Source organism: Zootoca vivipara, chromosome 8 (genome assembly GCF_965207765.1).
Source record: "Zootoca vivipara chromosome 8, rZooViv2.hap1.1, whole genome shotgun sequence".
In the NCBI taxonomy this organism is placed as follows: Eukaryota; Metazoa; Chordata; class Lepidosauria; order Squamata; family Lacertidae; genus Zootoca; species Zootoca vivipara.
In genome coordinates, this window is record NC_142591.1 from 34,476,623 (window position 1) to 34,497,329 (window position 20,707).

Genomic DNA, 20,707 nt, shown 5'->3' on the forward strand with positions numbered 1-20,707 from the left:
TCTTATCTCACTTTCTAATTTCCTTCAACATCTCTTATGGCTCTTTCTCCTCAGAGGAAGCACTTCCTCCCCTTCTTCTGCCTTCTTTGGCAGGGCAGGCTGTGGCACTGAGGCCCACCTGAAAGTAGCCCAAGTGGCTGGCTCACTGTTTGAGAAACAGTGATATAGAAAACTCCTATCTTACTTGCAACAACAGTTATACCCACTCAACCGCTTCTTACAGGTACCACATAACACGTTCTGCATTTCTAAGAACTTGATCTTTTATTGTTGCAGCAGTTGCACTTGCCTACTGACATCTGGTAGGCGCCCTCACTGTAACTCTTTTAGGCACTTGCTAAAAGCATTTCAGTTTCAGCAAGCCTCCCCTGATGTTGATGAGTGTTTGAATCTATTTATTTTCATTCTGTTTGATTCTTTTAATGTTAATGTTTCTTATTGATGTTATTATTATTATTATTTTATTTTATTTTATTTGTTTTATAAACCACTTTGAGGGTTGATTTTACAATCAAACGTTGTAACAATTTGCTGGGCAAAAGATGCCTGCATTGCAGTGGGTTGAATTAGATGACCCTCTTGCTCCCTTCTTACTCTAAAATTCTATGATAATTTTTATGAAATAAAATAAATTTAAAAATTTAAAAAGCAATACAGTAATAAGAAACACGTTTTTTTAAGGTGTCAAGGGGCTCCTTTTTGTTGCATAATTTTTTTGTTTATTGATTTTGTTTGTTTGTTATACAGTATAAGGCTGAAAACCAGGTAGCAATAGTCTAGTCTTCATTTCGCAGCACTGCGCATAGCTGCCAAGTTTTCCCTTTTCTCGCGAGGAAGCCTATTCAGCATAAGGGAAAATCCCTGTAAAAAAGGGATAACTTGGCAGCTATGGCACTGCGTGACTGACTCAACTTCCCTATGTCAGCGTGGATGTTGTGCTTTGCTTTCCCCCTTCCTAGCTCTCTTTTTCTATCAGAAAATAAAGCCGTCGCCTTGAGTTCTTGGAATCTGCGGAAAGGACAAACACATAAACAAACAAACCTACGAGCCTCTCAATTCCCACATCCCACCCAATGGGCAGCCAGCAGGGCATCTTTCCCCGCCTTCCTGCCTTGAAATGGGCGGTGCTTCGTGATTACGGAGCGGGCCGCGTAAAAGTTCGATCTGCGCGTGCGCGACTAGGCGAGGCTGTCCTGGGTCAGAGTTCCTAGTTGGAAATCTGCTGCCGCCGCTGCTCCTGTGCCCAAGGGTCAACATCTGCCAGGTTGAGAAGCGAAGCTAATTGTTGGGGCGATGGCGAAGGCGAATGCTAGCGGCGACGGTAAGCCTGGAAAGGAGCCGTGGCGGGGTTGCTATTATACCCTCGAAGAGATCCAGAAGCACAATCACAGCCAAAGCACCTGGATCATCCTGCACCACCGTGTTTATGACCTCACAAAGTTTCTGGAAGAGGCAAGTATAAGGGACTGGAAAGGGGGGGGGGGCTGCTGAGCTTGCAGGCGATTTCAGTCCCGTGGAAGAGACGAAGGGGGTCGAGTAGTTCTGCACGATCATGCACGCTGGCAACTTGCTCTCAGCGAAAAGCTCCTCCTCTGGGTGTTTTGAGACGAGAGATAGATTAGATAGATGGGGACCGTTCAGAGAGCATAGAGGTGCTTCCGTTAAAGTGCTCCCTCGTAGGCGTTTTGTTATTTTTGCTGTTCGTCGAAGTGACTTTCTGATCCTTTAGTGCTTTTGAAGATGAGAAAGTTCAGTACAGTACACATAGCACATATTCCAGCTGTATCGTTTGTTTTATTGTTTAGCAACGCGATTTTGTAAGAGACACTATCATTGTGGGATGAGATTGAACTGGAATAGCTTGGAAAAGCAAGGTTGCCAAATTTATGGCAAGCTTTGCAATGAAACTGTTGTAACCAGATGCTTACATCCCACTTCTTGCAAGCAATGTGACACTTTTCATCCATCAGTTGTTGAGTAATGTCTTTGTACTAATTAGCTGATTAGAAACAGCCCACGTTCACTTCACTTTCTCCCTTATTCATCAAGGAGCTGAACTATTGTATATTCTGCATGTATATTATGAATGTGTGGCTGAAAATGTGTTTTTTGTTTTGTTTTTGCTTTTATGGGATAGCATCCAATTTCATTGTAATTACACAATGACAATAAAGAAATCTAATCTTTTCTAAGATGCTGTATTTGGAACTTGTGTATCTGTACAGTGCTATTATGCTCCTGCTGCCCTAAGGTGGGGAGAATCCAAATGCAGAAAGTGCATTTGTTCTTCTGTTTCCGGGCTGTTAACAGTTTCCCCCCAACTTTTCCTATATTTTCCTTCCCACTAGAAATCATGGGAGAGAGAAAATGAGCTACACTCTTGAGCACAATTAGGTTTTGCACAGATTTGGGGGAACCCCGATGGTTTTTGGATCTTTTAGCCAGTAGAATCCTTCAGGGTATTGTGGGGGCAGGGAGAGGCGGGCACATGATCTGCTGTATCTTGAGCAGGCATCCCCAAACTGTGGCCTTGCAGATGTTTTGGCCTACAACTCCCATGATCCCTAGCTAAGAGGACCAGTGGTCAGGGATGATGGGAATTGTAGTCCAAAACATCTGGAGGGCCGAAGTTTGGGGATGCCTGATCTTGAGCCTGTCTTCCCATCACGTGACAGCAGTGGGCCCAATCTGGGCCTCTTCACTACATCAGTCGAGAACTGGCACAGCAAGGGGCCCAACATCAGCTCTGACTGGTGCAATCACCAGTGCTGCAGATGTGTCTGCCATCCCATTAAGCCCTGCTGCTGCTGCCCAGTGGTTTGCATTGCCTTCTTAGAAAGAAGTATGGTTGGATGACTAGCTAGAAGTTGTCACTTGTGGTATGTTAACACATCACAGGGCAAGTTGTTTCCCCAAAGGAGTAAAAGATCATATTGCACCAACTTGAGAGCTTTATCGCCTTATCGCCTTTCTAGCACAGTTATGTTAAGCAAAGGATTCATGTTGGGGGCTGCAGTGAAGGACTATGTCAATAGTATCTGCAGCACTGTAGTCCTGCACCTCTTGGCAATAAAGGGGTTTGGGGTTTGGGTGGGTTTTAAATAGCAAGGAGGTCCTTGGTCCATTCATCAAACATACAGAACCTTTGCATTGATATAGACCAGGAGTCGCCAACTTTTGGGCCTTCAGATGTTGCTGAAGAGCAGCTCTGATAATCCTTGGCTGTTGTCCAGGCTGGTTGGAGCTGCTGGGAATTGGAGCCCAGTAACATCTGAAGGGCCACAAGTTAGCCACCCTTGACAGAAACTTGCTTGCTAGTTCTTGGTGCACTGATAAGAATATGGTTTAACCTTCTAGCAAACTAATTTCTGATCTTGTTCTCTGACAGCATATCTTGGTTTCAATATTGCATGAAAGACACCAGTGGCTCTTTCGCCTGTGAAGTTGATTTTATGTAGCCATTTATTTCATCAGCTTATTCAGAGAAACTGATTGAAGATACTGTAGTATGGTATGAAGACACTTTCTCCTTTTTAGATATTGTCTCACAAAACTTACTGAAGTCAGAAAAAGGGGGAAAAGTTGTTTCAAGAATTTTTTTGCCACAGATAAACATAATTGCATTCCTCAGGAATTGTGTGCAGATAACTTGTGCTAAACATGAGGAAGCTTTTAAGTTTGGGCAAAGTGTAGTGAACTTCCTCTATAGTTTAAATTGTTTACAGTAGTAGGTAAACTATTGGGACCTGTAACAAAAAATACTGCATTGTTTCTTCACTTTCTGACTGGCGTGCTCCTGTTCAGGGTCTCAGCCTGTTCCAGTTGTACCCTTCTCCAGAGTAGTATAGGCCAAAGGTCCCCAACATGGCACCCATGGGCACCACAGATGGACCTGCCAGGCCCCACTGCCCCTTCCAGTTTTTTAATTGTTAAGAAAAACAAGGGGTTTTGACTTCTCTTTTGTTACATAATGTTCCTTGTTTGGGGCTGTATTTTATGTTTTGGGGTATGTAGGTATTTTGTCTTGTGGAGGGGATTCCAATACAGTGGTACCGCTACTTACAAATTTAATGCGTTCCGAATGCACATTCGTAAGTCGAAAAAAATTGTAAGTCGAATCCCATAGGAATGCATTGGGAGAAAAAAAATCGTAAGTCGAAGCAACCCTATCTAAAAATTCGTAAGTAGAAAAATCCTATCTAAACAGCATCCAAGATGGCGGACGGAGCTCTGTTCGTAAGTAGGAATATTTGTAAGTAGAGTTATTCGTAAGTAGAGGTACCACTGTACCCGTTTTTCTTCAGTGAAATGAGTATTTTGTGGTGCCCACAACAATTTCTTACATTTGAAAGTGTGTCCCAATGCTCAAAATGTCGAGCTCTTCAATGCAAGATCCCCATTTATGCTGTCGCACCTGCTGTTATCAATTTTATTTTTCAGCTGGCACTCAACATTGTGTGTCTACTGACTGAGCTTATTCTCCATTTAGCATTCTTAATTTTTTAAACATAGTTTTTAAAAGTGAAGGGTGAAAACTATTTGGTGTGCTTCTGCCCCCTAAGCACGCTGGCACCTCCTTCTTGTTTCTCATTGGGGCCCTTTTGAGTCCATTCCTGTCAGTGCTCACCACTGAAATTTGTTGTGGAATGATTATCTAGTTGGGTAGTTGTCCCAAGGCATGTGATAGGCATATGAGAGCTCCTGTTTTTGTGGTGGGAATACTGTTTCAAGTCTCAAATGTAAACGAGGACAAACTTGTTTGCTCACCCTTTTACCTACCAGGTTGCAATACCAGAAAGTTTTCTGACACCTGAGATCAATAAGCCATCAACACCATACCTACTAAGTACGAAATGTGCACCCTATTGCAAGAACATAATTTTGACTACTGTATTTAGGTTTCATATTTGTGTTGAAACTGACCACATTTTGTTTTAATGCCCCTATATTGTACTGACAGAAGGGTTGAAGAGTGAAAGGTTGAATTTTTGAAGAAGGAAATCTGGCAGCTGCCCCCACTGCCATTAAAACATATGGTTAAATATGTGGATAAACTTTTTTCTCTATCATAACTAAACACATAAAATAATAGGAGAGCAAGAGTCTTAAAACACAAACTAAAATGGTCAGACCAACCCTCCCCCATCTCAAATTAGCTATATTTAAAAAAAAATTTAAAAAAATCCTTCCAGTAGCACCTTAGAGACCAACTAAGTTTGTCATTGGTATGAGCTTTCGTGTGCATGCATACTTCTTCAGATATACTGAAACTACATTTAAAAGGTAGTGATATTAACAAATCTTTTCCAAGGATGTCCCCTGGTTAGCCTGTTGCATAACTTCAGCACCAAGACTAAGGACCTTCAGATGTAACATTGTTAATTGGTCACTGATAACTGGCAACATCCAGAACAAGCCTCCCAACTCATTTTTGGGAACGAACAGGATTTGGGATGTGCTGGGCACAGATAATCTGCATTTATTAGGTATTGTCTTAATCTGCCTTTCCTCCTTCAATTCTACATGTGTTGCAGTGCTCTCTTCTGAGATCATAGTGCTCTCTTCTGAGTTTGAACTAACTGTAGCACGTGGTTATGTTCAGGTTCTTTGCGTTTTTTTATGCACTGTGGTCTGATTTACATGCGAACTTGGGGGGGGTGATACTGGATGGGTTGCCCTCCTTTTGAGCAAGGGTTTGGCCTAGATGGTTCCAAAAGTGTTCCCAGATCTACGATCCCACAACTCTTTATAGAGTTTGATGACATTGCATCTGTACACTTGCTTAAAAATAAATATTACATTTTGTCTTTACGGGGTGGGGAACATAGGAAGCTGCCTTATACTGAGCATTAGTCCATTAAAGTCTTGATTGCATTCACTGAGTGGCAGTAATTTAATTTGGGAGCTTCTTCGTGCAAAGCAGATGCTCTACCACTGAGCTTCTGCCATTTCCCAATTCATTCCGCCATGGGATCAGTTTTCTTTTGTTGGATTTAACTGATACGTCACTCTTAAACAGTTCCTACAAAAACTGGGTTCTCCCAGAAGCTTACCTGAAGTTCTTCACTGAGAAAATAGGTATTGGAAGACAGCTTGCTTCAGAAAGAGCAGTTCCAAATGACTAATCTTGATCTGCATCGTGTAACCACAGATGAATGCTGTGTTTTAGGGTGCATCTAGTTTGCATGGGACAGCAACTAGGCCTGGTAAGCAAAGGCTTCAAACCTGTGTAAACTGAGACTGTATAGAGTTTGCCACGCTAAAGTAGACTTCCAGACTAATCAATATAGACCACAAAGCTTCTTGATAGTAGGAACTTTGAAAACCACTGGAGCAAGCATTTTTATTTCAGCTTGCATACAGAATTCATTTTTAATGATGACATCTAACAGAATGCTTTAGATCTGTGCAGCTGTGGAGGAAGCCGCTTGGGTGCCTGAGGCGATGTGCCCAGGGGCGGGGTGAGCCCACCCATAGGGGCAGGGCGCACCGCGGGGCCTCAGGAGTCTGCCTGCCTCCTCCCACTCAGCTGCCCTACAGCTGGGAGGGGAGGCAGTGGGTGGACCATTTGGGCAGCGTGGAGCCTACGTGTGCCCAAGCCACTGTGTCTCTCCCATGAGAGACGTGTGGCTTGGGCGCACTACAGGCCCCGCGGTGAGTGCTGCCCAGCATTTTGTCACCCCCCTCAGTGGTGACACCCAGGGCATCCCACACCCACCGCACCCTCCTTCCTCCGCCCCTGGATCTGTGCATCCTGGCTTCCACTTGCTCAAGATCAAAGACTGGAGTAAGAGTTATTTTGAAAGGCTTTAATGCTTAGATTACTGCAATACATATGCAAATTGCTGCATTCAGGCAATACACATGGTTAATCCTAAATAGAACTTCAAGGAAAGGTAGGTGCTGTTACTGGCAAAGCTTTGGAAATTCATCCACCACTGTCACTGTTGCACCCCTTTGCTAACCTGTACATAGGAATGGGGTGGACTCCTCTGAAGGCTAGTTACAGGTAGGTAGCCGTGTTGGTCTGGTATAATCGAAACAAAATAAAACAATTCCTTCCAGTAGCACCTTAGAGACCACCTAAGTTTGTCATGCATACGAAAGCTCATACCAAACTTAGTTGGTTTCTAAGGTGCTACTGGAAGGAATTTTTTCCTCTGAAGCCTGTAAGTGTTTCTGCAGTCTTTATCTATGCCTGGTAGGTGGAACCCTTTGTTCCCTTCTCTTTTGATTGCTTCTTTACTTAGGTGATGGGGAAGGTGCCTCTGCCTCCTGAGAGGTGGCCAGGACTTCTGAAACTTCCCCCTCTGGGCAGATAGAGCCACTCCTAGTATCTGACAGCTCTGGAGTGACTGCGCCACAGAGAGGCTCTGTCAAGCTAGGAAAGGGAGGCAGGGACAGAGAGGGAGGCAGAACTCACAGCTTCTGTCTTGGGGACAGAGAAGACAAGTGAGAAGATTGAGGAAGCTGCCACCCCCGCCCCCAAATCCTCGCTAGCAGATTCTTTGGCATCTGGCAGAGGCTTCCACATCCCGCTGGAGCTCTTTCCTGGGTCCTTGGCCAATCCTCCACCTGATTCAGACAGCCCATTACACTGTTGCTATTCCAGCAACATAAGATCTTCATTTGTGATGTAAGGAACATATTTATATTTCCCAAAGAAAGTGAACAAGCTGAAACAGGCAGGTTCAACTTGAGCAAAGGTTATATGAAACTGAAATTACCCTGATGTCACACGGCTGGTTGCTACATTTCAATTTGAAAGGCAGCTTTCAGTTCATACTCAAACAACTCTAGAAGTCTGTGCAGGCTGCAGGCAAGACTTGCAAACTGCAAGTGCTTCATGGTTCCTCCTATTAATGTGTCTTTATTTATTTATTTAAGGTACCCATTTTACTGCGGTCTCACTTTACAAATTTGGTCTTTGACCTGGGTATGACTTACAAGACCACTCCCAAGTTTTGTGGGAAGTGTAAACCCATTGGATGTACATTAGCACTCTTGGATAAACCCAGAAATTTTTACACAGAAAGCAAATAAAAAGGAATTAGGTTGTCATTAAAGACTGTGAAAGTCAACTGGTGTCTATGATGCTGATGGAAAAACTCCAGCTTTTGGAGTATTCTGCTTTTGGGTAACAGGAGCAGGGAGCTGTGATCTCTCACTGCTCTGACCTATGGACTTGTAGGCTAAGATCTAACATTTAAAAACAACTGCTACAACAGTGTTGTAAAACATGAGTGCTGGCTTGCAGACTTGTGCACCATCATTGCATTTTTTTGCACTTGTGGCTCTCATAAAAGGTACTTGTGTGTATGCAACCAGGATTTTAAGAGGTATGTATCAGTCCTTCCTCCTCTCCTCACAAGTTTAATGCGTTAAAAGGTAGCTTCTATGCTTTGGGAGAAGAGTATATAGTATGCTTTGAAAAAAGAACGAAAAGGAAAAACTCTTTGTGTAGTAATATGACGTTGCCAAAGTCACTTGTTTATTTGTTACACTTACACCCTTGAGATTTTAGTTGTATACAGTGGTACCTTGGTTCTGGAACTTAATCCATTCCAGGAATCCGTTCGACTCCCAAAACTGTTCGAAAACCAAGGCGCAGCTTCCGATCGGCTGCAGGAGCTTGCACTCGAGCGGAGCCGCGTTGGGTGTTCGGCTTCCGAAAAACGTTCGCAAACCAGAACACTTACTTCCAGGTTTGCGGTGTTCAGGAGCCTATTTGTTCGGCAACTAAGCTGTTCGAGAACCAAGGTATCACTGTACTTAAGACATTTTATGATCTTTTATTTGTGAATTGGCCCACATACACAGCTGCTTGTTGAATGATGTATATCAGGCAAGCACAAGAATTAGGATGGCTAACCTGTGGCCTTCAAGATGTTGCCTACAACCCCTTTAATCCCTGATGATTGACCATGCTGGCTGGACCCAAAGGGAGTTGTAGTCCACAATTGCTGGAGGGCACCAGGTTGGCTACCCCTGCCCTGGAGGCTGGCTCCTGATTGGTTTTAAAATGTGTAGAATGGTGGTATTTTTGAGAACATGGTGTTTGTGTGTCAAGGGGGTGTCTTTGTGCTCCTATTTTCTTCACCTGCTTTTTTCACTGTAGCGTGGAATGAAGTGAACAGAGCTCACATTTGTGTTAATTGCTGAAAGAAGCCATTTATCATCCTAACAGAAATAAGTTTCTTATCTTTCCATGTACATCTAGTGAATACTTTCAATTCCAAGGTGTAGCAGGTATGTGAATATTTTGAAGAGATAAGAAACCAAAACATTGTTTCTACACCTGGAAAGTTTTACACATGCAAGAGTCTGGTGGGATGTTTTTGATATTGTTTTGCTTTTACTTCACTGCTTTTTCTCCATGGAAAATATGTAGCTATTCTGCAGGTTGTCTACAATATATATAATCTTTATCAGTACAAATCATCTAAGGAGGCAGAGGTCCAAACCTTAGTACAGTTCTTTGTACTAAGGAATGATGGGCTCTTGGTTTGTGACTTTGAGATCTTCTCTCAGTTTAGAAGAACATAGAAAGAGGCCACTGGATCAGGCCCATGGGCCACATATTCCAGCATTCTGTTCTCACAATGGCCAGCCAGTTGCATTTGACAGCACAGTATATTTTTGCATCTTTACTTGTGGGCTGACCTAAAGATTACCCAGATGAATGTGTCTTGTGCTGTCAAAAGAAAAACTGTTTTAAATCTGACCACATTTCTCCTTTTTAGTATTTTTAATTTTTAATATTGCTCTGTGCCTTACAATTCAGAACAGGAACCTTTCTGTCTCCAGTTCATGCTCCATTAAAAAATGGGTCACTTCATGAAATGACATTTCATTGCAGCTATTCACCCTTTTTTCAGAATAGATGTGCTAATAGGAGTTTGGGCTCATCCTCTCTGAAGAATTGTGTAAGTTACGCTTTGTTGTCCAACCTGTTTTCTGGATTCAGTTTGCTGAACGCTCTGTGAATCTCACAGCAATCAGCTTCAGCGTCGCTCAAGACCTTTGCTCTACTCCTTTGCTTGGATATTTATCAGTACTGATTCAAGGGCAGGATTTTGTCTGTCATAGTTGCACGTTCGCTTTGACTTGCATAATCTCTCTCCAGCAAGCATGCACTTCCTTAACCTTTTTGGAATTGACGGCCACATGTAATCTTTGCTCTACACACTTGTATAACTTTTTGCCCCGTTTTGCTTAGTCACTGTGCGTAAGCACTGTGTACTTTCTTCACCCCATTTTTTTTAATGCAAAGAAACTTTGAAATTTTTACAAGTTTATCACTTTTAGGCAACAAATAATGCCTACGTGTGTGTTTTTAGAATGTTGCCAGGGCATCTCCAGAAAGGAGTGGTTTCTTTTGAATGGTTTGCTATGGGCAAATAGTCACATTCATGTAGTTTCTGCTGGAAACTGAATGCTAGAGTAGATGGACCTTGGTCCTACAGGGTCTGGGGTATGCTTTGCCAAGAAGGGTGTATATTTGTGAATACTGCATAATTGAGAAAGTTGCCTACATGTTCACTGCTTTGCATATCTGCTTTCTTTCCCATTTCTCTCGAAGTCCTGAAATGACAAGACTAGGAAATGCAGTTTTGTTTTGTTAGTGTTTTCAACTGCTTTTTGATTTAAGAGCTGCAGTGTCGGTTATGTGTGAAATTAATTCTGGAACAAGATCTTGGCTAAACAAGTGCTTCAAAAGCCTGACTCGTATGAGGTGCTCTCAGGGTTAAAAACATTTTAATTTTTACACAAAGATTGTTATAGTACTTAGGTGGAGCAGCATTTACAGGATCATATAACGTGGATTAAGAACTTCACTCATCCCCTTTTATGCAATAAGAATGAGTAAAACACAGGCAGATTGGACTTCTGCACTGGCAGAGGGCCCACTGCCAGTGGGGGAGGCTGGGTCAAACTTCACAGTAGGAGTGCCAGAGAGTGCATATTTATTTAATGGTGTGTGTTTTAAACCCTGCCTTTTAGGAAAGCTTTAAGATATTTAAAACATAAAAGACTGATAAAACCATAAAATGACAGAGTAACACCACAGAAACTGCAACCTGATTTTTTTAATTCTTCAGATTATGAAAATGCAGTTACAAATCAGTTTTAATGCCCACATAAGCACCTGCACAGTTGGGGCCTGCCTGTTCCCAACTGGAATGGAGTTACACAAATATGGTGGCTTGCCAGCCAAATTGGTTTGGTTTTACTGACAACAAGCATGCTGCTGGCAGTAGGGCTGTGGAACCTCTTCTTAAAGTGCCATTAGGCTGATATGGGTGAAAGTGAGGCTTCAAGGAAGCCGGTCCCAACCTGTGCTTCAAAGGAAAAAGCCTCTTCTTTGGGAGACTTGATCAAATATTGCAGTTGTAAGACATGTTTGTGTAAACCAGCCAACAATTAAAAACACATTTTTTATGAAGGACAGTATAACGCTGAATGATTGAACTTCTTTGTTTTAATCACAGGCACAAATATATTCTAGTGGTATTTTCCTTGTGGGTGGGTGGGTGTGAAGACACACACACACTATCTACAATACTGATGGTAGTTGCAGGGCAAAATAGTGTTCTTGTGTGTGCTCAACATTTCCAAAAAAAAGGAACCATGCACATGAAAGCTCATACCAATGACAAACTTAGTTGGTCTCTAAGGTGCTACTGGAATGAATTTTTTATTTTGTTTTCGACATATGCACACTTGTTATGCATCTAATATTAGAATTTAGGGGTCATTCATTGATTGTGATTGGCAGCCAGTCTGGCTTAGAAGTATACTTTCAGTGGCTCAGGTCAACATTTTGTGCATCTAATGAAGTGGACAGTGCATGAAAACTCATGCCATAATACATTTGTTAGTTTTTAAGGTACCACAAGATTCCTTGTTGAGCATGCAATCTGCCGCAGTTCCATTTGTGAAATTGACGGCTTTAAGATGTACTGATACCTATTGGGACAGAAAGCTTTAAAAAACTATTTGTAAAGTTCATGGATACTTATTCATATGTTGTTTTCTTACAGCACCCAGGAGGTGAAGAGGTTCTAAGGGAACAAGCGGGAGGAGATGCTACAGAAAGTTTTGAAGATGTTGGCCATTCCACAGATGCCAGATCATTGTCGGATACATTCATTATAGGAGAACTTCATCCAGTAAGTGCACTTTCCATGTACAGAACGTGTGTTTCTTTTACCTGTATATTTCTCCATATTTTAAAAACCTTAATGAACATATCAAATTGGATGCTGCGGTGCAGTGTTCTGTGTCAAGTTGTAACTTTGTAATTTGGGATTAAAAATGTTTGTGCAGTGAAGCAGGTTATCAGTATCTCCTCCCATCAGTTGATGACTTTTTCCAGTGTACAGTTTATTAGTTCTTCTCTGCAAGTTTTAAGCTATTTTTTAGGTTTTAGGTTTTTTGTTTTAAAATAGTTGGTTCCTATGTTGAGGATGGCTTGGGAAAGTGAGAAATAAATAACAGTTAAGAAGCAAAATAAATAAATAAAACATAGCAATAAATTGGCACAGTGCCAGCAGAAGTTTAAAACCAAGCTTGTGATTTGGAAGAGGCTGATCTGAACACTGTGTCCAGAGCAACACATTTGTGTCCAGGGCAACAAATGTATGCCCTTCAGCAACACTTAATGTTATATCTGAACCAATAACTCATTACTAAGATCCCACCAATGCAGTTCCCTTAGCTAACCACGGTACTTATCCTGGTGGCTGTTCATTAAATTCTAGCACTAACTGAAACAGTCTTCACTTTCCTAAATTCTCTGCACATCAGAGAACATGCGTGCATGCACAAAGGTGCTGTCTCTTTTGGTTAGGTAAAGGACAAACTCTACCCAAGTCCTCTGACACTTAACAGAGGACCTGGGGAATGATCGGGATCATTTATGCGTTTTGTGCAGAGAATTAGTAATGTTGCCAAGCTATTTCTGCCAGGTATGTCTACATGGCACTTCCTGCATTCTTCCCTTGCATCATACTTAGTAAGATACAGAGCAGTATGGGGTTTTGATATTACTTCTCTAAAGCTTGCATCCAGGAGTGTGTCGTTATGAATTGAGCCCCTTCATTCAGTTACCAAACTAAAGTTTAGACTGGTGCATTTGATATTTCTAGAGCTGGTACATAAAGAAATTTGCTTTTGTTTAGCATGTGATAAACTACTGTAATGGGTGTTCAAAGTGCACTGATACTTGCTGTGTTCCATGCAAAAGTAACTTCATGACTTTAGTGCTGGAATCAAGATGCAGTTACAAAGCCCACTTTTTCAAAAGAGCCAAACAGTTCCTCCAAAATGGTTCCAGCCAAAACAGTTTCATAACACCCCTGTGTCTAAAAGGCATTAGAAGCTTTGTAGAAAACTGATCTTGGCATCAAAATATTGCTGCAAGATTTATTTTTAATATTTTTGTTTCCTTTGCTTTTTAAAAGTCTTCCACCCACACTTAACTGTTCTGTTGCTATAAAAGATCTGTTATGCTGGAGGACTTGAAAGTAGCTCATGTGCTACCAGGGAGCATTTAATCAAGGTAATGTTTATCTCTTGTGGAGATAATGTGGAGCAACTTTTCTGGAGGCAAACTGAAAATAAGTTTGGTAGAATGGAATTGGATAAGGAAGCATGTTGAAAATTATCAGCAAACACTACAAAGAAGATAGGTTACGAAATGCTTTTAGAATGTATGTGTGTCCATATATTCACTAACCGCTAGGGTGAAATTTACTGTGCTAGTTTTACTTGTATAAATAACTCTTGGTATTTTGGGGCATTCTACATTGTGTTGCTTATCACTGTTTTTGTGTTGCAGGATGACAGGAAAAAAGTTCAGAAACCAACGGTAAGCATTCCACTTTAAAGCCATCCCACCATGTTAATGTTTGGCAGCAGTGATCTGTGTTGCATGCAGTGCTGGCAGGGACTAACTAATGTTAAACATCTGTTTCTCCTTCCTGTATCAGCTGGGGAATAACAGCAAGAAGGGTGCTGTTGCTCTTGTGTCCTACTTGTGGGCTTCCCAGAAGCATCTACTGTGCCATAGTGGGAAATATGAGACTGGACTTTATGCGAGGGTGGTCTTATGTTCTACAAAATCTTAAGCATGCTAAGTGGCCTAGAACCAGCTGATGTAAAGCTTCACACAGTGTGCATTAAGAAGGTTCTGTAGCCATTCTCATGTTTCTGATTGTGCAAAAGTCTATGCACTAGTAAAAGTCTTTGCACAAGTGGAAGTGGAAGAACATCTAATTTCACTCTCCTTAAGCAACATTCTACCATGAGGCATACAGCAATCCTTCCATGAACAAGAAGGTCCCTTGGGTGGTATTCAACTAAATAATTCAGGGATTTCCCTCCTCCATGCCCCTGCCACCCCCAATTCTACTTCGAAGGGTTGGGCAAACCCTCAGGGCAGATTTAGGGGGCCTGTGGGGGGAAGGAGAGGGGAAGAACTTTTTTGCTGCACAAGGATAAACAATTGTGCTGATGGAACACCCTCCCCTTAGCGATGCTTTTAATACAACCCCTTCCTTCTGTGCACAGAGAGGCACATCTGGTCCAGCTTTTAGCACTGAAAAAGGAGTTTGAGTCAGGAATTCTTGCTTGAAAGCTTTTTCAGATATGAAAATAATACTGTTCAATATTGCAAAGTATTCTAATGCTTACCAGTACTGAACAAGGGCTGACATTCTTCAAAAGTAGAGGTCTGACCGATGAGACTCAAGTGCTGTGTTGTGCACAATGTCAAAAAAAAAAGGTAGATGCCATCTAACTCAGAATTGTCCACATTGAATGGCAGTGGCTCTCCAAGGAATGTCCCCTGCCTTGAAACCCTGAGCTAGTCTGATGTGGTACTATCTCAGTATTATATCAGCCCCTTTATTCAGAATCATGTGGACTGGAATCTGAAATCGTGGAAAAACCCTGCTAGTCAGTGTGGTTAAAATTGAGTTAGGTAGACCATGATTTTGACTGTATATAATAAAGGAGCTTCCTGTGGTCCATGAAAGGTGATAACCCAGAGAATGCTGATATGGTTTACGTCTGAAGATTTTTCAACAGTTTTGTTCTGCTATCAGGGTACTTTTTCAGGCCTTGACAGATAAGCAGTTCAAATGTGAGCTGAGTGGAAAGTCTCTCTCCAAATCTTTCTGCATAGCAGAAACTGATAAGAGGATGCAAAAACTGCCCTCCTGGATCAAGATTGAAGATCCACTAAGACCATCATTTTCCCCCTGAGTCCTCTGGAGTCAAATACTTCAGAGATGCTAAGAAGCTGGGGATGATGGTGACAATTAATTCCTTCCCGTTTGTCTGCAGCGTGTGTTTTCCATAGGCATTTCTATCTCTGAACATGGAGATTGCAATTAGCTTGTAAGTGAACAGTCTGGTGTCAGTAATTGGCATGAGTTAACTTTGTGACAAGAAGTATGGGCAGGAGAATGAGGTAACTGTGCCCCTGAAGGAGCAGGTGCACAGCATGGGAGTCATTTTGGACTCACAGCTGTTCATGGAGGCACAGGTTAATTCTGTGTCCAGGGCAGCTGTCTACCAGCTCCATCTGGTATGCACGCTGAGACCCTCCCTGCCCGCAGACTGTCTTGCCAGAGTGGTGCATGCTCTAGTTATCTCCCGCTTGGACTACTGCAATGCGCTCTACGTGGGGCTACCTTTGAAGGTGACTCAGAAACGGCAGTTAATCCAGAATGCGGCAGCTAGACTGGTGACGGAGTGGCCGCCGAGACCATATAACACCGGTCCTGAAATATCTTCATTGGCTCCCAGTACGCTTCTGAGCACAATTAAAAGTGCTGGTGCTGACCTTTAAAGCCCTAAATGGCTTTGGTGGTGTATACCTGGAGCATCTCCACCCCCATCATCCAGCCGCAACACTGAGGTCCAGTGCTGAGTGCCTTCTGGCACTTCCCTCAATGCAAGAAGTGAGGTTACAGGGAACCAGGCAGAGGGCCTTCTCGGTAGTGGCGCCTGCCCTGTGGATTGCCCTCCCAGCAGATGTCAAGGTAATAAGCAACTATTTTACTTTTGAAAGACAACTGAAGGCGGCCCTGTTTAGGGAAGTTTTTAATGTTTGATGCTGTACTGCTATTAATATTTAGTTGGAAGCCGCCCAGAGTGGCTGGGTATAAATAATAAATTGTTGTTGTTGTTGTTGTTGTTGTTAAGTCTAACTAATGTATTGCTTTGTTTTTCAGGAACCTTACATTACCACTCTTGATTCTAATTCCAGGTATTGTATGGCTTTCATTTAACAAGCCAATACTGTTTTTCTTTTTTAAAAAAAAGGTATTTGCAGTGCTTTTTTTCTAGAAAAATACGTGCCGGTACTCACCATGAAATTGTTACAGTAGGTGTCACACTCTTTAACAAAACAAAACAAAACAAAACAAAAAGAGGTGCTGGTACTGTGTACCCTTGGGTTCCCCCTGGGGAAAAAAGCCCTGGGTATTCAGTGATATTCATTGCTTGTGAAAAATAAATTCACTCAGTGGAATTCTGGTTTCTCTCCGCCCCCCCCTCCATTCCCCATACACCCGCAAAATCTGCTTGGAGGCGGTGCCACCCAACCCTCCTGACAAGATTTGAGGAGCAAGGGTGTGAGGAAAGAGAGGCCATGTTATGCAAGTGGAGGTTTACTCGCTCCGTGTTGGCTTTCACCTTTACTAAGTAATTTTGTTACATTTTCATGATATATATTTTTTATTACCCTGCTTTACAAATAAAAACAAGAATAGCTAAAAACATAGAAAAAAATCATTAGAAAACATTAATATATACATAAAAATCTGAAGACGATGGAAATGGGGTCATATTTGAAGTCTAATGCTTGCATGTGTGTAATTGTTTATTAGCAGGACTAGGCCACATTGTGTTTCTTGAAAGAGCATCCTAACTCTGCATCTGGCACATATTTATTTGTTTATATGAAATGTATAGCTTGCCTTCTGGTGCCTGCCTCACTGCTTCAAGCCCGCTGTCTGTAACAGACTCATAGAAACTTTCCAATGCTTGGGTCTTGGGAATCTTAGGTTGCATTTGGAAGGCCACATATTTTGGAAATGTTTACATTATATTTGCTTTTTTCACTCTTACTTCAGGATAACATTTCCTAACATTTTTTTAAAAAAACAACAACACTTGTGTATCTAACTAATTCAGTCGACCTTCTGGATAAAAAGTTCATTTTGGTCTCAGTCTTTTGTCCTAAAGTCTTCAATCCAGCTATGTATTTGCTTGCATTTCCACCAGTAGTTCAGTAAAATATTCCTTAGTCCAGGTCATGAATATGAGGAAACCTGTGGCCTCCAGCTGCCAACAACCTTGATAAATTGACCATATTGGCCGGTGCTGATGGGAGTTAGGAATCCAGCAACAACTGGGGGCCCACAAATTCCTCATCTCTATCTTAGCGCAATGTGACTAAATATTAATTATAGTTTGCCAAAAATCATATACAACATTTACTTAGTTGACTTAACTATATTATCCATTGTATTTCACTTCAAAGTTTTTATGATCTGCTGCTGTCAGACCTAGGATAAAGCCTTAACCAAAAGTTCAGTTTTTCTGAAGGCCATTTTATAAAAGCTAATGGATATTTGTATCAAAGTAACTTTATTTTATTTATATTTATTGAGTTTTTTAAAATACAAAAAGAAGAGCCAAAAAAGTACATCCTACCCAAACAAAAACATACAAAAATACACTATTATTTACACAAACATAAATCCTTCCCGCCCCCAATCTCTTCCCACCACCACACACCTCGACTTCCCTCCACATGCACACCACGACTTCCTTATTGTTTAAGTTCGATATAATCATTGCACTCTTTAGATTTTGGATTTTTATCTCTTTATAACATTCCTAGATAATGTTGTTCTTTCCACTTTACTCCTTTAATCTAAACATAACAACATATTCTTTATGGAACAATATTTGTCCATGTATTCTTCAAAGCATTGCCATTCTAGTCTGAGTTTTTGGTTTGTCTGCATTCTGATATATCAGAATGTATCAAAGTAACTTTTTGTTTCTTCTAGCACATGGTCCAACTGGGTGATTCCAGCTATAGCAGCAATTATTGTGGCCCTTATGTACCGTTTCTACATGATGGAATAATCAACATATTGAGAAGCTATAATGGAACAGACTGTTTTGGGAAAGAGAACCAAAAAATGCATCCGAACCTTCACATCAAGACAGTATCTGAGAACAACTTTAAAATTCCATCCTACTCTTTCCCAGAAAGCCAAAATAGGTTGCTTCAGCAATGCACTTTTTAACTCTGCCTTTTACGTAACTGTTTTTAAGTGCTAAAAATTCAGAGGTCTCTTTTATATCATAATGTTCATCAATTAACTATCTGATATTATCACAAGGTTTCTTAAGAATAAGACCACTGATTTTATCTATGTTATCAGTATGAGACAAGGACACTAATGCTTAAGGCTTGTCTGGGTTTTCTATGAGTTTGTTGGACTTCTTTTGCTAAAACAGTTAGCAGGAGGTTGTGTCTATGCAAATTCCTTCCATTTTTTTTTGCCTTCATTTAGAATTTTCTAATGCAAGGACCCACTTTCCATCAGTTTCATAGGTATAATTTGTATATTTTCTTCTCCCCCCAAAATCATAGTAAGATTTTGGTATGGAAATGAGACTTAAGGCATATGTATATTTTTTCCATTTAAAACACCATATTTTTCCGTGTATAAGACGAGTTGTTTTTATTTTTTTTAAATGCTTAAAATTGGGGGTTGTCTTATACACCAATAGTTGAGATTTTGGATGGGCAATGGTGACTGCGGCAAGGTCTGCAGGCAATTGGGCGTGCAATTGGGCGTGCGACTGGTGGGCAGACGATTGTTGGCTTTGTCGATGCGTGCGATTGTCAGCCGTGGTCAGGTGGGTTAGGCCCCCAAAAAGCTCAACAACTCTGGGCAGTCTCCCCCATTTCCTCAATTTGGAGTCCCCCAAAATAGGGGTCATCTTATACACGGAAAAATTATGGTAGCATGATTCCACTAGGTAGCATGGCCAGTTCCAGCCCCACAATCCGTAAACAGACCCCTGTGTTGCAATATAGACAAGCTGAACAATATAACACAACACAATGACCAATAACAATGACGCTAAACACTATTTATAGACTAATACAAATGACCAGAAATTACAGCCAAAGTCTCTAAATCTTCTTCACCAGTCGCTGTAGAATAATTCAAAAGTTCAATATATACATAATCTGTCACCAAATATTGCTGGAGCAGAGTTTCCAGATAACCAATCTGTTTCGTTCTGTGCTTCATCAGCCAATCTTGATCAATTCTTCATCAACCAGACTACAGTATCATATGAGCACTGATCCAGAGCATATTTTATACAGCGTTTGTATTTGCTTACGTGTAAGATTGGCTTGTTAAGAAATTGAACTGCATCCTTCTCATATTAATTCTTACAAGTCTGGCTGTACGTATATATCAAACTTTTGAATTATTCTACTGCAACTTTTGAATTATTCTACCGCAACTGAAGAAGATTTAGAGACTTTGGCTGTCATTTCTGAGCATTTGTATTAGTCTATATATATCTGGTTGTACTAAATGCTGCTGATCGGCAACAGATTTCCACTCATCACAATGGAACTTTCCCCTCTACTGTCCCTTTGCAGCCCCTTGTGCACCCTCAAAATTTGCTCCATAAGGTTGGCTGGACCCTGCAGAGCAAATTTTAAAGATTCACGAAAGGGAAATCCTGTTGTAGGAGTAAATCTTTTACATGCAGCATTGGAGACAACCCATAGCCTGGCCTACCAGAAATTTTGTTAAAGGAATAAGAGAGGGAGAAAATATTCAGGGAGGAATTCCACATAGCTTGGCTGAAGGAAGGATCTACTCACTCCTCCCTCCACCTTGCACTGTTTCAGGGTGGGCAATGCAAATGGGGGGGGGGGGCATTGTGCTTGCGGAAGTCCTTGCATAGGTTTCCACTGGTTAGATTAGTTAGTTGAATGTGGGCCCTGTCTTTGATTTTCCATTGCCTATGTAAATTGCTTAAGTCTAAATGAAATAGAGCTATTTTAATCAGAATCCACATAATTGTGCAACTCTTGCTTAATTATCCTTAATTAACTTGATACCTGTCTCTGATTTCTGTGTGATTTCCAAGTCCTGCGGAATACAAGTAAAAACATATGTGACCTTCCTGTGCCTGTTTATTTTGATGAAATAAGGGAGTGAAAATCGGTAGTTTGCATCATGTGCCCATTTTTGTTTTACTTACCTGTGTGTATGTCACTTGCTAACAACACTTGCATTGGTCACATGGAAGATACTCTGAAATAAACTCAAATGTTTACTTTATTTTTGTTATTGTCCTTTATCACCAAGTTGTAGCATCCATCCAGCCTCAAGCTCAGTTGATAGTAATGTAGTAGTTGAATGGGTCATAAAGAAATATGAACTGTAGCTAAATCAACTGCTGTACGACTCCGAAATAATATTGAATTCGCCTAACAATGCATATCTAGATTTGTACTAACAAATGTTTTATGGAAGTGCTTTCTCTACCAAAATCTAGAAAATTTCTATTTAATAGCGATCTCAGGGGATTAATATTTCTAAACCGATCATATAGTAGGAACACCATTCATAGTCTTGCC

At 41.2% G+C, this 20,707-nt stretch overlaps 1 protein-coding gene across 1 annotated transcript; it reads left to right on the top strand.

The window, feature by feature from the left end:
• The first annotated feature begins 1,180 nt into the window (after positions 1–1,180).
• On the top strand, positions 1,181–20,408 carry CYB5A (cytochrome b5 type A). The gene is made up of 5 exons (XM_035125309.3): positions 1,181–1,452; positions 12,045–12,173; positions 13,844–13,873; positions 16,245–16,279; positions 18,093–20,408. The coding sequence occupies exons 1-5, from the start codon at positions 1,294–1,296 to the stop codon at positions 18,169–18,171; spliced, it is 432 nt and encodes a 143-aa protein (XP_034981200.1). The 5' UTR covers positions 1,181–1,293; the 3' UTR covers positions 18,172–20,408.
• Positions 20,409–20,707: the final 299 nt, after the last annotated feature.

Coding starts and splice junctions, on each gene's coding strand:
- CYB5A (XM_035125309.3), top strand. CDS start 1,294: ATGGCGAAGGCGAATGCTAGCGGCGACGGTAAGCCTGGAAAGGAGCCG. Junction 13,874..16,244: donor AAAAAGTTCAGAAACCAACG/GTAAGCATTCCA, acceptor TTTGTTTTTCAG/GAACCTTACATTACCACTCT. Junction 16,280..18,092: donor ACTCTTGATTCTAATTCCAG/GTATTGTATGGC, acceptor TGTTTCTTCTAG/CACATGGTCCAACTGGGTGA.